A 16,358-nucleotide genomic window follows, 5' to 3' on the forward strand; every position below is an offset into this window, starting at 1 on the left:
TCAAGCAATTTACTTTGGAATGGCGGAGAAATACCATGTAGTAGGTAGGTATGGTGGACACAAATTGCATAGTGGTTGGCTCAAGGATTTTGGATGCATGAGAAGTATTCCCTCTCGATACAAGGCTTAGGCTAGCAAGGTTATTTGAAACAAACACAAGGATGAACCGGTGCAGCAAAACTCACATAAAAGACATATTGTAAACATTATAAGACTCTACACCGTCTTCCTTGTTGTTCAAAACTCAATACTAGAAATTATCTAGACTTTAGAGAGACCAAATATGCAAACCAAATTTAGCAAGCTCTGGGTGTTTCTTCATTAATGGGTGCAAAGTATATGATGCAAGAGCTTAAACATGAGCACAACAATTGCCAAGTATCAAATTATTCAAGACATTTTAGAATTACTACATGTAGCATTTCCCAATTCCAACCATATAACAATTTAACGAAGAAGATTCAACCTTCGCCATGAATACTATGAGTAAAGCCTAAGGACATACTTGTCCATATGCAACAGCGGAGCGTGTCTCTCTCCCACACAATGAATGCTAGGATCCATTTTATTCAAACAAAAACAAAAACAAAAACAAACCGACGCTCCAAGCAAAACACATAAGATGTGATGGAATAAAAATATAGTTTCACGGGAGGAACCTGATAATGTTGTCGATGAAGAAGGGGATGCCTTGGGCATCCCCAAGCTTAGACGCTTGAGTCTTCTTAAAATATGCAGGGGTGAACCACCGGGGCATCCCCAAGCTTAGAGCTTTCACTCTCCTTGATCATATTGCATCATTCTCCTCTCTTGATCCTTGAAAACTTCCTCCACACCAAACTCGAAACAACTCATTAGAGGGTTAGTGTACAATAAAAATTAACATGTTCGAGAGGTGACACAATCATTCTTAACACTTCCGGACATTGCATAAAGCTACTGGAAATTAATGGATCAAAGAAATTCATCCAACATAGCAAAAGAGGCAATGCGAAATAAAAGGCAGAATCTGTCAAAACGAACAGTCCGTAAAGATGGATTTTATTGAGGCACCAGACTTGCTCAAATGAAAATGCCCAAACTGAATGAAAGTTGCGTACATATCGGAGGATCACGCACGTAAATTGGCATAATTTTCTGAGCTACCTACAGAGAGGCAGGTCGGAATTCGTGACAGCAAAGAAATCTATTACTGCGCAGCAATCCAAATCTAGTATGAACCTTACTATCAAAGACTTTACTTGGCACAACAATGCAACAAAACTAAGATAAGGAGAGGTTGCTACAGTAGTAACAACTTCCAAGACTCAAATATAAAACAAAGTTACTGTAGCAAAATAAACACATGGGTTATCTCCCAAGAAGTTCTTTTCTTTATAGCCATTAAGATGGGCTCAGCAGTTTTAATGATGCACTCGCAAGAAATAGAAGTTGAAGCAAAAGAGAGCATCAAGAGGCAAATTCAAAACAAATTTAAGTCTAACATGCTTCCTACGCATAGGAGTCTTGTAAATAAACAAGTTCATGAAGAGCAAAGTAACAAGCATAGGAAGATAGAACAAGTGTAGCTTCAAAAATTTCAGCACATAGAGAGGCATTTTAGTAACATGAAAATTTGTACAACCATATTTTCCTCTCTCATAATAACTTTCAGTAGCAACATGAGCAAACTCAACAATATAACTATCACATAAAGCATTCTTATCATGAGTCTCATGCATAAAATTATTACTCTCCACATAGGCATAATCAATTTTATTAGTTGTAGTGGGAGAAAATTCAACAAAGTAGCTATCATTATTATTCTCATCATCAAATATAGGAGGCATATTGTAATCATAATCAAATTTATCCTCCATAACAGGCGGTACTAAAAGACCAATATCATTATAATCATCATAAATAGGAGGCAAAGCATCATCAAAGTAAATTTTCTCCTTAATGCTTGGGGGACTAAAAAGATCATGCTCATCAAAACCAGCTTCCCCAAGCTTAGAACTTTCCATATCATTAGCAACAATGGTATTCAAAGTATTCATGCTAATATGTTCCATGAGTTTTTTAATTTTCGGATCAAACCATCCATGTCTTAACTCAGGAAATAGAACAAGAAGCTCATTGTTGTCCATTATGCCAAACTAGTGTAAACAAGAAACAAAAAGATGCAATTGCAGGATCTAAAGGAAATAGCTTCGAGCACACACACAACGGCAACGAGAAAAGTACTTTACCTGGGACCGGAGTATGAGAGCCTTTTACCTTTCCTCCCCGGCAACGGCGCTAGAAAATAGCTTGATGTCTACGGGTGCTTCTATTCTTGTAGACAGTGTTGGGCCTCCAAGAGCAGAGGTTTGTAGAACAGCGAGCAAGTTTCCCTTAAGTGGATCACCCAAGGTTTATCGAACTCGAGGAGGAAGAGGTCAAAGATATCCCTCTCATGCAACCCTGCAACCACAAAGCAAGAAGTCTCTTGTGTCCCCAACACACCTAATAGGTGCACTAGTTCGGCAAAGAGATAGTGAAATACAGGTGGTATGAATAAATATGAGCAGTAGTAACGGCGCCAGAAAAGTGCTTGCTAGCGTGCAGTTGATGGTAGTAATATTGCAGGAAGTAAAGATGCAGTAAAACAGTAAACAAGCAGCGATAGCAGTATTTAGGAACAAGGCCTAGGGATCATACTTTCACTAGTGGACACTCTCAACTTTGATCACATAACAAAATAAATAAATAGATGCTAGACTCTACACCCTCTTGTTGGATGATGAACACCACTAACTCGTGTAGGATTATACGAACCCTCAATGCCGGAGTTAACAAGCTCCACAATATTCGATGTTCATGTTTAAATAACCTTAGAGTGCATGACAGATCAACATAACCAAACCAAGTACTAACATAGCATGCACACTGTCACCTTCACACTACGAAAGGAGGAATAGATCACATCAATACTATCATAGCAATAGTTAACTTCATAATCTACAAGAGATCACAATCATAGCCTACGCCAAGTACTACACGATGCACACACTCGTCACCATTACACCGCGCAGGAGGAATAAACTACTTTAATAACATCACTAGAGTAGCACACGGATAAATTGTGGTACAAAACACATTGCAATCATAAAGGGATATAAATAAGCACTTCACTATGCCATTCATAACGGTGAATAAGTATTCTGTGAAATATAGCCTAAGAGACCCACACGGTGCACACACTCGTCACCTTTACACACGTGGGACAAGGAGTCTCCGGAGATCACATAAGTAAAATCCACTTGACTAGCACAATGACATCTAGATTACAAGCATCATCATATGAATCTCAATCATGTAAGGCAGCTCATGAGATTATTGTATTGAAGCACATAGGAGAGAGATTAACCACATAGCTACCGGTACAGCCCCGAGCCTCGATGGAGAACTACTCCCTCCTCATGGGAGACAGCAGCGTTGATGGAGATGGCGGTGGTGTCGATGGAGGAGCCTTCCGGGGCACTTCCCCGTCCCGGCGGCGTGCCGGAACAGAGACTCCTGTCCCCCAGATCTTGGCTTCGCGATGGCGGCGGCTCTGGAAGGTTTCTCGTACCGTGGCTTTTCCGTATCGAAGTTTTAGGTCAGGGACCCTTTTATAGGCGAAGAGGCGGAGTCGGAGAGGCGACGAGGCGGTGACACACTAGGGGAGCCCCCCTAGGCCGCGCCGCCCTATCATCCGGGGGCCCGTGGCCCCCACCGGCGACTCTCGGGTGTTCCGGAAGCTTCGTGGAAAAATAGGATGCTTGGGCCTTGATTTCGTCCGATTCCGAGAATATTTCCTTACTAGGATTTCCGGAACCAAAAACAGCGAAAACGAGGAACCGGCCCTTCGGCATCTCGTCAATAGGTTAGTTCCGGAAAACGTATAAATATGACATATAATGTGTACAAAACATGTAGATATCATCAATAATGTGGCATGGAACATAAGAAATTATCGATACGTCGGAGACGTATCAACCTTCCCGAACCGCACTATATAAGCGCGGACTCCAACCCTAGTCGGTACCAGACGCATACGCTACTACCTGTTTCCAGTTCATTGCGCCACCGCCTTTGTCTTCCTCATCCCGTCCGTCGGCGTGCACCGACTGCCGGGATAGTAGGCCTCCGGAACCCTGCCTCTCGTGAACCTCTACGGGTGAGGGGCAATCAGGTTTTTGGGGAGCGCTCCGGCGTGACTACTGCATCACGACGTCGTCATCGGATGACGAGTTCCTCCACACCGACAACTTCTTCCCGGACCTCAGCGACTTCTTCGGCAACCTCAACATGGGCGACAACAACGCTGCTGCAAAGTATGTGATCTTGTCGTCTCTCTTTCAGTTTCTGTTAGAGTTTCTTCTTCTAGTTTGTGTGGTAGATGCAATCAGTTTATCTTGTTTAGATGTGATCTATTCATCTACCTTACTAGTCTGCATGATTAGTTTATTTATTATTTTCGTAGTAATGATTTATCATTTACTTGTACGGATTATTTCATATGGATATTTGCTTATATTTTCAACAATCCAAAAACCTGATTTTAGGCAAATCAATTCAAGCAGCGTTGCTGCCGCTACTCGACCTCCCCTCTTTGATGGTATGCATTACAAGAGGTGGCGCACAAAGGCGGTTCTATGGTTTACAAACCTATGCTGTTTTAGCGCCACAGATGCTAGACCTGAGGGGCCTCTCTCGCGGAGGAGCAGGAAAAGTTTGAGAAGGTCGACGCCATGTTTAAGGCGGCCTTGTTCAGCATTCTTGGGGACAACATTGTTGACCCGTACATGGCTTTCGACCATGGTAAAGATGCGTGGGATGCGCTCGAGGCCAAATTTGGGGTCTCGGACGCTGGCACTGAACTGTATGTCATGGATCAATACTATGACTACAGGATGACTGATGAACGCTCCGTGGTTGAGCAGGCTCATGAGATTCAGTCCCTTGCCAAAGAACTCGAGCAGTTTAAGTGTACCTTGCCGGACAAATTTGTGGCCGGTGGCATTATTGCCAAGCTTCCTCCTTCGTGGAGGAACTTTGCTACTTCTACGAAACATAAGAGACAAGAGTTTTCCGTTTCGGATCTCATTGGCTCGCTTCATGTGGAAGAGAAGGCGAGAGCAAAGGACACACGCGCTCGTAGTTTTGAGGGAGGTTCTAGTGCCAATGTGGTACGAAAGAAGAACTTCCAATCTCACAAGTCTAAGAATAAGAACAATGGAAAAGGCAAGTTTGACGTGAAGAACAAAGCCTCCAACTCAACCAACTTCAAGAGGAAGACTCCTTATAAGAAGAAAGGGAACTGCCATGTTTGTGGCGCTCCTGGACATTGGGCTCCTGATTGCCCAGAACGTCATGATCGGCGTGAGAACAGCGGCAAGTCCGCAAATGTTGTTATTGGTGTTGATACTGAGATGAAGGACGTTGGGTACGGTACTTCTCCTACTGTCCTTTCAGTATGTAATTCTCCTGATTGGTGGATAGACACCGGAGCCAATACACATGTATGTTCTGATGTCTCTATGTTTTCTTCTTATCAGGTCGCAAGGACTTCTTCCGTGCTGATGGGAAACGGCTCACGTGCTTCTGTTCGTGGTGTTGGTACGTTGGATCTGAAGTTTACTTCGGGAAAAACCATCCAGCTGAAGAATGTGCAGCACGTTCCTTCCATTAATAAGAATCTCGTTAGCGGATCGCTTTTATGTCGAGATGGTTTTAAGTTGGTCTTTGAGTCCAATAAAGTTGTAATTTCCAAGTGTGGACAATTTGTTGGAAAGAGTTATGTGTGCGGAGGCTTGTTCCGCTTATCTTTGTCAGACTTATGTACTCAAATTATTAATCATGTTTGCAATGATAGTGAGTCCGATATTTGGCATTCACGACTTTGTCATATTAATTTTGGGTGCATGACGCGGCTAGCGAATATGAATATAATTCCGAAATTTGCTATTGTCAAGAAATCCAAGTGCCAAGTATGTGTGCAAGCTAAGCAACCACGTAAGTCTCACAAGACTCATGGAGGCAAGAGACTTGGCACAGCTGGAGCTTATACATTCGGATCTTTGGGAAATGAATGGTGAATTGACAAAAGGAGGAAAAAGATACTTCATGACCTTAATTGATGACTCTACTCGATATTGTTATGTGTACCTCCTGAAATCTAAAGATGAAGCTCTTAATCACTTCAAAATCTTTAAAGCTGAAGCAGAAAACCAACTTGATCGAAAGATCAAACGGCTAAGGTCCGATCGTGGTGGAGAGTATTTTTCCAACGAGTTTGATTCCTTTTGTGCGGAACATGGTATTATCCATGAGAGGACGCCTCCCTACTCACCTCAGTCAAATGGGCTGGCCGAAAGAAAGAACCGTACTCTAACTGATTTGGTTAACGCCATGTTAGATACATCGGGTCTATCCAAGGCATGGTGGGGGGAGGCGATATTGACTGCATGTCATGTCCTAAACCGTGTCCCCACAAAGAACAAAACCATTACCCCTTTTGAGGAATGGGAAAGAAAAATGTTGAAACTCTCTTACCTACGAACTTGGGGCTGTATGGCGAAAGTAAATGTGCCGATACCCAAGAAGCGCAAGCTTAGACCAAAAACCGTGGATTGTGTTCTTCTGGGATATGCATTTCATAGCATTGGCTATAGATTTTTGATAGTAAAATCAGAGGTATCTGACATGCATGTTGGTACAATTATGGAGTCGAATGATGCGACTTTCTTTCAGGACATCTTTCCTGTGAAAGAAACGTCTAGCTCATCAATTCAGGAGATGCCCAGTTCATCTACTCAGGAATTATTTCCTGAACCTACCATGGCTATAAAACACTTTGATAATCCTGTGGAGGATGATAGTGAAGCTCCCAAAAGGAGCAAGAGACAGAGGACTGCAAAGTCCTTTGGTCACGATTTTATTGTATACCTCGTGGATGATACTCCCACTTCTATTTCAGAAGCCTATGCATCTCAGGATGCTGACTACTGGAAGGAAGCTGTCCGTAGCGAGATGGATTCCATCTTAGCTAATGGAACTCGGGAGGTTACTGATCGTCCTTATGGGTGCAAACCTGTAGGATGCAAGTGGGTGTTCAAGAAAAAGCTTAGGCCCGATGGTACTATTGAAAAGTACAAGGCACGTCTTGTGGCCAAGGGTTATACCCAGAAAGAAGGTGAAGATTTCTTTGATACATACTCACCTGTTGCCAGATTGACCACCATTCGAGTGCTACTATCCTTGGCTGCCTCACATGATCTTCTCGTTCATCAAATGGATGTTAAGACTGCTTTCCTAAATGGAGAGCTTGAAGAGGAAATTTATATGGAGCAGCCTGATGGATTTGTAGTAGATGGTCAAGAAGGAAAGGTGTGTAAATTACTGAAATCTTTATATGGGCTTAAGCAAGCGCCTAAGCAGTGGCATGAGAAGTTTGAAAGAACTTTAACCGCTGAAGTCTTCGTTGTAAACGAAGCTGACAAGTGTGTATACTATCGCCATGGTGGGGGCGAGGGAGTTATTCTTTGTCTCTATGTCGATGACATATTGATATTCGGGACCAACCTTACTGTGATTAAGGAGGTCAAGGAGTTCATATCTCGTTGTTTTGAGATGAAGGACTTGGGAGTAGCTGATGTGATCTTAAACATCAAGCTGCTAAAGGATGACGATGGTGGGATTACATTGCTTCAGTCCCACTATGTGGAAAAGATCCTAAGTCGCTTCGGGTATAGCGACTGTAAATATTCTCCAACGCCTTATGATCCTAGTGTGATAATTCGTAAGAATAAAAGAATTGCTAGAGATCAATTGCGATACTCGCAGATCATTGGCTCGCTTATGTATTTAGCCAGCGCCACGAGGCCTGACATCTCCTTTGCGGTAAGTAAACTCAGCCGTTTTGTGTCTAGACCTGGAGATGTTCATTGGCATGCTCTTGAGAGAGTCTTGCGCTATATGAAAGGCACTGCGAGTTATGGCATTCACTATACTGGGTATCCAAGGGTACTTGAGGGTTATAGTGATGCAAATTGGATATCTGACGCTGATGAGACTAAGGCCACAAGTGGTTATTTGTTTACACTTGGAGGTGGCGCTGTTTCCCGGAAGTCTTGCAAGCGAGACCATCATTACGAGGTCAACTATGGAAGCAGTAACTCACGGTATTAGACACAACCACCGTTGAAGCAGAGTGGCTTCGTGAGCTCTTGATGGACTTGCTCGTGGTTGAGAAACCAATACCCGCTATTCCTATGAACTGTGATAATCAAGCTGTGATCGTCAAAGTAAACGAGTTCTAAGGATAATATGAAGTCATCAAGGCATGTGAAGAGGAGACCGAAAACCGTCAGGAAAATGAGAAACTCCGGAGTTATAGCGTTGGATTATATCCATACGTCTAGAAACACTGGCGGACCCCTTCACAAAGGGACTATCACAAAATGTGATAGAAAATGCATCGAGGGAGATGGGTATGAGACCCACGAGTATGAGCTGCCCACGGTGGTAACCCACTCTATGTGATCGGAGATCCCGTGAATTAGAGCCGGGAGACAAGGCTGTTGGTCAGTCGAGAGGAGAGTATATATCCCTATAGCAATTTTACCACTCCGTAAGATGCAATACTCTCCTAATCTGCATGGCAGGTTGATAATTATCTTAATGTGTTCTAAGTGGCTTATTTTAGCAAAGATGTTGTCCTGCAGAACATCTTTTGAAGAACACAACTATATGAGTCTGATTGTTAAACGTCGCAATCTATGAGAGTTGGGTGCTCTCTAGTAAACTCATGAAAGGCCCTGGAGTATGACGTATAAGCTCCAAACCGCGAGGAAGCCTCGCGGCAGCCTAGTATCAGTCTAGGCTTTGTATGAAGCTAGTGCGCAGAAAACTTGTAGTTCAAGGCATAGTCCACTATCCAAGTTGCAATCTAGTGTAATATGAAGCTTTAAGTGGAAGTTCAACTTAACAGTCTCCACGACATACCGGTATATAAAACAATGTTCGGGAAACTTATTGATGAGATGTGCCAATGAGAGTTTGTGGGGGATTGCTGGAATTTGGGGCATTTGGCCTTTGGCCCATGGCCCATTATCAAATTCTGAAACTCACATGGCCCATTCCAATAATCAGTGGCAGCACTAGTGGGAGCTAAAGTTTAGTCCCACATTGCTAGTTGGGAGAGAGTTGGAGTGGTATATAAGGTGGGCTGTTCTAGTCCTAGTAAGTGAGTGAGAAGAGAGAGAGCCCTCGCGCACTCCTCCTCCGCCGCCCGCCTCGCCTCGCCTCGTCACGACACGTCATGACGCGGGTTGCGGGAATCTCGCCGAGCCGAGCTTATCTTTTTGCTGTTTGGGAAATTAATTGTGTAATCAATTTCGAGTCATTAACGGACGCGTTACTCAGCCGTTTTGCCTTCCGGTTTTTCTGGATCGTGGCTGTGCCGACTCGGACGTGGGCTGCGCCCTACGACCTTCCCGAACTGCACTATATAAGCGCGGACTCCAACCCTAGTCGGTACTAGACGCATACGCTACTACCTGTTTCCAGTTCATTGCGCCGCCGCCTTTGTCTTCCTCATCCCGTCCGTCGGCGTGCACCGACTGCCGGGACGATGAGGCCTCCGGAACCCCGCCTCTCGTGAACCTGTACGGGTGAGGGGCAATCAGGTTTTTGGGGAGCGCTCCGGCGCGACTACCGGCATCACGGCGTCGTCATCGGACGACGAGTTCCTCCACACCGACAACTTCTTCCCGGACCTCAGCGACTTCTTCGGCAACCTCAACATGGGCGACAACAATGCTGCTGCAAAGTATGTGATCTTGTCGTCTCTCTTTCGGTTTCGTTAGAGTTTCTTCTTCTAGTTTGTGTGCTAGATGTGATCAGTTTATCTTGTTTAGATGTGATCTGTTCATCTACCTTACTAGTCTGCATGATTAGTTTATTTGTTATTTTCGTAGTCATGATTTGTCATTTACTTGTACGGATTATTTCATATAGATATTTGCTTATATTTTCAACACGCTCTCTACCAATCCGTCCACTAATCCGCCATAGATGAAGAGTGAGCCAGCAGCAGTTCTGGAGTACGAGGAGGACGCGGCCGCCAAGGCGGGCTCTGGACACACGATTTCCGCCTACTCTGCCCCGTATTCAGGTTCGCTCCTCCCGGCGACGCGAGCTTGAGTTGGGAAGCTCGTGGCGGCACGCGGCGGAGGGGCGCCGGTGTCTGCGCTGCGGGAAAAATTAGAGGGTGGGCGTTTGGTGCCAGTGGAAATGGGTGGGGGAGGACGGCGAGATTTGAGGAAAAAGCGAGTGTGCGGTGGGTCGGGAGAGGATTAGAGTGCGCTCAATCTGTTCAAAGAACGCAGCTGCGCTTTTAAGCAATTGGGATGAAGCAACAAAAAGACGGTGCAACCAAACTAGCTAGCTCTCCCAGTTCTTGCACAGGCCAGCCAAGGCCTCCCTCTATGTTGGTGCTAGCACTAGCTAGCTCTTCTCTCACTCAGCTCACGGACGGAGGAAGAAGAAAGGAGACAACACAAAAATCTTCAGCGCACACACACAGGCGCACCCACGCCCTTTTTCTGTTATTCAGCTGGCTAACAAAGCAGTACAGAGCAGGGGATTTATACGTGGAGTAAGCACGCACGAACTGAGCGCTCTACTCCCGTCCACATGCCCACGACGCCCACGATCCGTGCCTGCAGGCCGCGCTCTCGGCGCGCCACTACGCGCACGACGCGACCGGCAACAGATCGCCCAGGCTGGCCCCTACTCTCGCTAACTGTCTAACCGTATACTGGACTCTAATCCTAGACCTAAAGAACGACCCAAACACACACCTGCCACGGCTACATACAACTTAGACATGCACGTACATGCTAGTTGACACGGACGCAGTGGCTTATTTCTAACACTCTACAGTCTACCCCGGCACCTTAAGCGCATCTCCACCAGTACCTTTTCATGCATGTCTCCGTGCTCATTGTTCAGCTTGTTTTGCAAAAGATGTGTCCAGTCTCTTTTAATTGATTAAATCAATTAAAAATAACCGGAGAGAAACTTCCCTAAACCTGACATTTGTTTGAACCGAGAGGATTACTCCTGGAGATGAAGAAACATATTGAGGAAACACTAACTGCATACCCAGACATAAATGACAATTAAACTGAAATTAATCAAATGAAGCAAATATTCTCACAAGATTACAAACCAGAGGACATACATAAATTTTATTACAAACCAACAGTAAATAAATAAGTTTTTCTTTTTTGCGGGGGAAATAAAGAAGTTAACAGTTCATCATTCCACCGTACAGAACAAAGCAATTTAAACCCAGGAAACGCAGTACAGTCAAGCATGTGGATTGACAGGAAGGCTGATGGATTAGACTGTGAGACAGCTTCTTCTGTTCCCGTCCTTACTCTTCAGCATATATTTATCTGACGTGTACTACAAAAATTGACGAAAGAACGTAAGGATGAATTGTAACGGCTCTTAATTGACCTCTTAAAAGAATTGCGTGTATGTACCTTCCAACTTATTGCTGCAACTGGAAGACTCTTAAACACGCCTAATGATTTTCATTGGAATGTGTTGAATCTTTTGCCAGTTTGGATCACCAGTTGTTTCGCAGGACCTTGTGAACTCCTCGTTGCAGGCTCGCAGACAAAACTTCTCAAGGGACTGGGGTAATGCTGGAAGCAAACGAATGTTCGGGCAACCATTGATGTCTAGTACCTGGAGCAACGTCAGCTGCTCCATGTTCTCTGGCAAGGCGTCCCAATTGCTGTGCCAAAGCCTAAACCAACGAAGATGAACAAAGACCTCAAAAAGCTCAGGAGCAGGTTCCAGACGGCTACAGTTCTCGAGCAATAGATTACGCAAATGCTCTGGGCCACCGTTCTGCTTACTCACCATCCAATTTGGGTACGTTGAACCTTGGTAATTGTTAATTCGGAGTCTCTCAAGATACTTCGATGGACAAAGACCCTCAAGCACCTCCGCTTCAACCTCTGGACTGCAACTCCCATCACTCCATCCAAATGAAAGTTCTGTCACTCCTTCCTTTTGTGCAACACTGGCTTCAATAGCCTCTTCCTTGCCTCTGACATTCTCAAGACCCATGATAGCCAGCGCGCCTTTAAGCTTGTTTAATTGCTTCAATTGTCGTATCTCGTATCCCACTTTATTCTTGACAATGAAGCCTCGTAAAATTTGGAGCCATTTAAGCCTACCAATATTTGGAAAATCTAAACCAGAGCTTACACGCCGCAAGTTGATGAGGTGACTCATATGTTTAGCTCCGGAAAAATCCATACCTTTGGCTGCAGAAACATCTAGCAGCTGAATGTGGTAAAGCTTGGTAATACTGTATGGTAAAATAAGATCCATTAGTACATCCATATCAAAATAGAAATACCGAAGATGCTTTAACAGTCCAATAGATGCCGGGAGTGAGAAGATACGACCACCAAGTGTTCCCTTGAAACGTAAAACCAGCACACGCAAGTTCTGTAACCTTGTGAACATGCTCTCCAAGAATTTTTCATCACTTATTTCAATCTGCAAGGGATAATCCATGATAAGTGTGCGCAAATTCTGCAATTGAAATATTTTCTCAGTAAGCATCTTTCTATCACAACTCCTGACAAATATATGACGAACATCTGGAGGAACTTCTCCTCTGAAACCTTTCTCGATTCTGAAGCAATCTCCAATGGCGGCCTCCTCTGCTAAATCACGCAGCAGGTCATGAACAGTGAAGTAATCAACCTCACATCCCTGTTCCATTTTTCTCTCCGCTAGCTGCAGAAATGAGGCTGACAGTAATTCATCAAAGTAATCCTGACCAACATCATCCGGTTCCTCTTCAGCATTGGTTGTCTTTATAAACCCTTCAGCCATCCACAACTGAACTAACTCATTACGTTTCAAACGACGTCTTCTGGGGTAAATGCTACAGTAAGCAAAGCATCGCCTGACCTGCTCATCAAGATGCTGGTAGCTCCACCACAAAGCTCCCATTGTCTCATTTAAAAGATCTCGGTCTCTAGTTCTTCTCCAAAATTCTACATTCGGTCTTAGGCATAGCTGTGCACCCACTGTTCTGGCTGCCAGAGGCGATCTGTTCAGCTTTTTTGCAATCTCATCCCCAAGCATTTGGAGTTTTATTCCATCATGCCCAGGTACCACTGCACCTCGAAGTGCATAGTGCATGAACATTTGAAGAAAGACATCATAATTCAGATCAGATATTGGAATACATCTCTCTCCCACAGCACCCAGAGCTACCAATGCATCTTTGCTTCGACTAGTCACCAGTATCTTGGTTCCAGTCTTCGCAACCTCCAGCAGAGAAAGTACCTGTTCTAGTTCGCCATGGTGCCCTGTATCCCGAATATTATACCAGACATCATCTAGTACCAATAAAATCCGTTTTCCACGCAGTTCCTTCACCAGATTCTCTCTTAGAGTGTTACGGTTCTTGAATTCAGAGGATGGCCTCCCTGTAGCCCCCTCAAGCACCTCTGTTAAAATGGCTTGCAAATCAAACTTCTGAGAAACATGAATCCATATTACCAGGTCAAAATGGCCAACCTTCTCCTCTTCCTTGTCTTTCTTCTCACGGTCACAAATATACTGTGCAAGAGTTGATTTCCCAGACCCAGCGATGCCATGAATGCCAATTACAGAATAACATAAACCAATGTTGGTGCTTTCGTGACCATCGCATTCCTTGTCATGAAGCATTGCTATGATCTTGTCACGATCCTCATCTCGACCAATTACTTTCAGCGGAGGAGCTGCAGTAGTGACTGCACTACGGGAATTGGGAGGAACCAATTGTCTCCAATTATAATCAGTTACGGGAGGCAAGTTCAGCCGTTCCAAAATTTCGCATGCATCATTTATAACCTTTTCTATCTTGTCAAAGCTATTTTTCAACTGACTTTTTGACATGCCACTCTCCTACAAATCCAAACAACAACGATTAATATGATTAAGAATGAAGTGTATTTTATATACTATACCCCTTTTTTTTAGAAATACACGAAGTTCTAGAAATTGACACACTGTCAACAAAAAACAATATTGACCATAACTTTCACAAGCTAACTAAATATTGCAAATACGTGGAAAATGGTATCCATGACAATTGTTAGAGCAAGTCTAACATGCCTCTTATTTCTCTGCCCCGTATAACGCGAGTTTTTCGTCCCGTATCAGAAAAGTGCGTCTAGCTGAACCATTCCGTCTAGCAGACCCCGTATTTCGCCCTGTATTTTTAAAATTAAAACCCCGGAAAAATTAAAATCATAGTTCATCTTCATTGATCGTACGCTGGATCATACATACATAGGGGATTCTACATTGCGATCCTATCTAGTCGTCGAGGATGACGAATGGCACGAACGGCCCCCGGCGGCAGCCTCCGCGCCTCGAATTCCGCCACGGCGGCGATGGCCGCCGCCTCCTCCTCTGCCTCCGCCCGAGCCTTCTCGGCGGCCTCCGCTTCCTCCTCGCCGGCACGCGGATCGCCTCCGCTTCCTTCCCCGCTGGTGCTGCCGATGCGCGGCCCATGCCGCCTTCGCCGCGCGCTCACGCTCCCACTCGCGCGCCACTTCTCGATGGCGACACCGCTCATCGGCTTGAGCGGCGGGTCTTCTCGGTACCACGGCCCACCCGCGGCGAACTCCCGGAGCGAATCCGGCACGTAAAGCGCGCCGGCGTACCGGCACGCCGCACGGCGACTCCCCGCGGCGGAGCGCTTGCATTGGTGCCGCCACGCCTCCTCCACGGTGTCCGGCGAGCGGGATCGCTTAAATCCGCTCGCCGGCGAGGCGGTACTGCGGGCGTGTGCGTACATGCCGAACGGCGGTCAAAATGCGGAGCTGGGGTGGGCGGGATTTCTCGCCGGAGCTAACTACTGAGGCGGCGGCGGACGGCGGAGCTAGGGTTGCGAGTGAGGGGTTAACCCCTCACTCGCACCGTCGCCCGGTATAAGTAGGGGGCGGCGGGGCGGATTTCCTGGGCCCCGTATTCCGCCGAAACGGGCCGGCCCGAATACGGGGCCTGCTAGACGGCCCAAACCGCGCCTGCCCCGTATCCCGCCGGAATTTTACGGGGTGGGCGGGTTATAATAGACATGCTCTTATGCCCCGCACTGAGATAAAAATCTTGTTTGCTACTACTAGCTGTCCGCCTAACTGGCTATATGGTATGTAGAGCATAAATTCCAGAGAACCTTGATGGCACAAGAACGTTGTTGGCTTAACATAAATTAAAACACATTCAAGTTCTGTGGGCAAGAAAAAAACCTGATCATTTGAGGAGGAACTTGGAATGCCAAAGCTGAGCTTTTTCTTCATCAAATCCCTCATGCGTATAGGCACATCACCGTCTGACTTCAGCTTTCCATCTTGGATCTGCTTTTTAAGACGGTGATACTCAACATCATCCAAGATGTCTTCCGCCTCATAGAAAGCCGACTTAAGATTCTTAAACAACTGCTCCAAACGAGACCTGTCAGGGCTCTCCTCGACGGCTTCCATCACCCGCTGCAGCAATAAAACCTTCGGCTCAAGTTCCTTCAGCTTCTTCGATGTGTCAAAGCCGAGGAAGGAGGATCCTTTCTTGAAAATCTCAGACATGATGGGCGAGACGATCCATCCTACGGCTTGCAGGCCCCACCCTACTGCAATAGCAGCGGTTACTGGATCCGCCATTGAAAGCAGCAAGCTCTTGGCAGTTCTTAATTAGAGATTTGCTGTAGGTGTTTACATAGCAGAAGAAAAGTAAGACAAATATTCCAGGTAGAGTAAAATCCATGGAAGATTACCGGTTAAAAGTACATCTACAGAGAGCAACCTCAAATAGCTCAGGTTGGAGTTGGGGATTTCAGAGTGGATCACTCGAAACAGAGGAGGCTCACCTGTAAGGACTCCCAACGGCACATATAGTGTGAGACGAGGAGGAGACGCGAACAGCGGTGACGACAAGCTACGGGCCGGCGGCAATGGGGAGCTGCAGACAGGGTCACCGTCTCACGGAGCAAGAGCTCCTCAGACGCGATATCCGGCGAGGGCCATGAACGAGGTAGCGTGTGCGAGAAAAGGAAGCAATGTACTAGCAATGTCAACGGTTCTGCCCCCGCTCGGGGAAGGAAATCCTATACGACCCAGTTCCGATCGCTGGACCAAGTCGCCCGTATGACAAGTAGGAGAACGAATCTCAACGGTTCTGCCCCCGCTCGGGGAATGTCAACGGTTCTGTGGGAGTAGGAATCTCCCTCATCCCTAATTTAATAAGAAGACCAGCAAGTAGTC

At 45.6% G+C, this 16,358-nt stretch overlaps 1 protein-coding gene across 1 annotated transcript; it reads right to left on the reverse strand.

Annotated features, from left to right (window-relative positions):
* Positions 1-11,303: 11,303 nt before the first annotated feature.
* LOC124688800 (putative disease resistance protein RGA3) lies at positions 11,304-15,758 on the reverse strand. Its single transcript, XM_047222431.1, has 3 exons — positions 15,351-15,758; positions 11,562-14,001; positions 11,304-11,481 (listed from the first exon to the last, which is right to left on the reverse strand). The coding sequence occupies exons 1-2, from the start codon at positions 15,756-15,758 to the stop codon at positions 11,593-11,595; spliced, it is 2,817 nt and encodes a 938-aa protein (XP_047078387.1). The 3' UTR covers positions 11,304-11,481; positions 11,562-11,592.
* Between the last annotated feature and the right edge of the window lie 600 nt (positions 15,759-16,358).

The sequence above is a fragment of the Lolium rigidum genome, chromosome 2 (genome assembly GCF_022539505.1).
Source record: "Lolium rigidum isolate FL_2022 chromosome 2, APGP_CSIRO_Lrig_0.1, whole genome shotgun sequence".
In the NCBI taxonomy this organism is placed as follows: Eukaryota; Viridiplantae; Streptophyta; class Magnoliopsida; order Poales; family Poaceae; genus Lolium; species Lolium rigidum.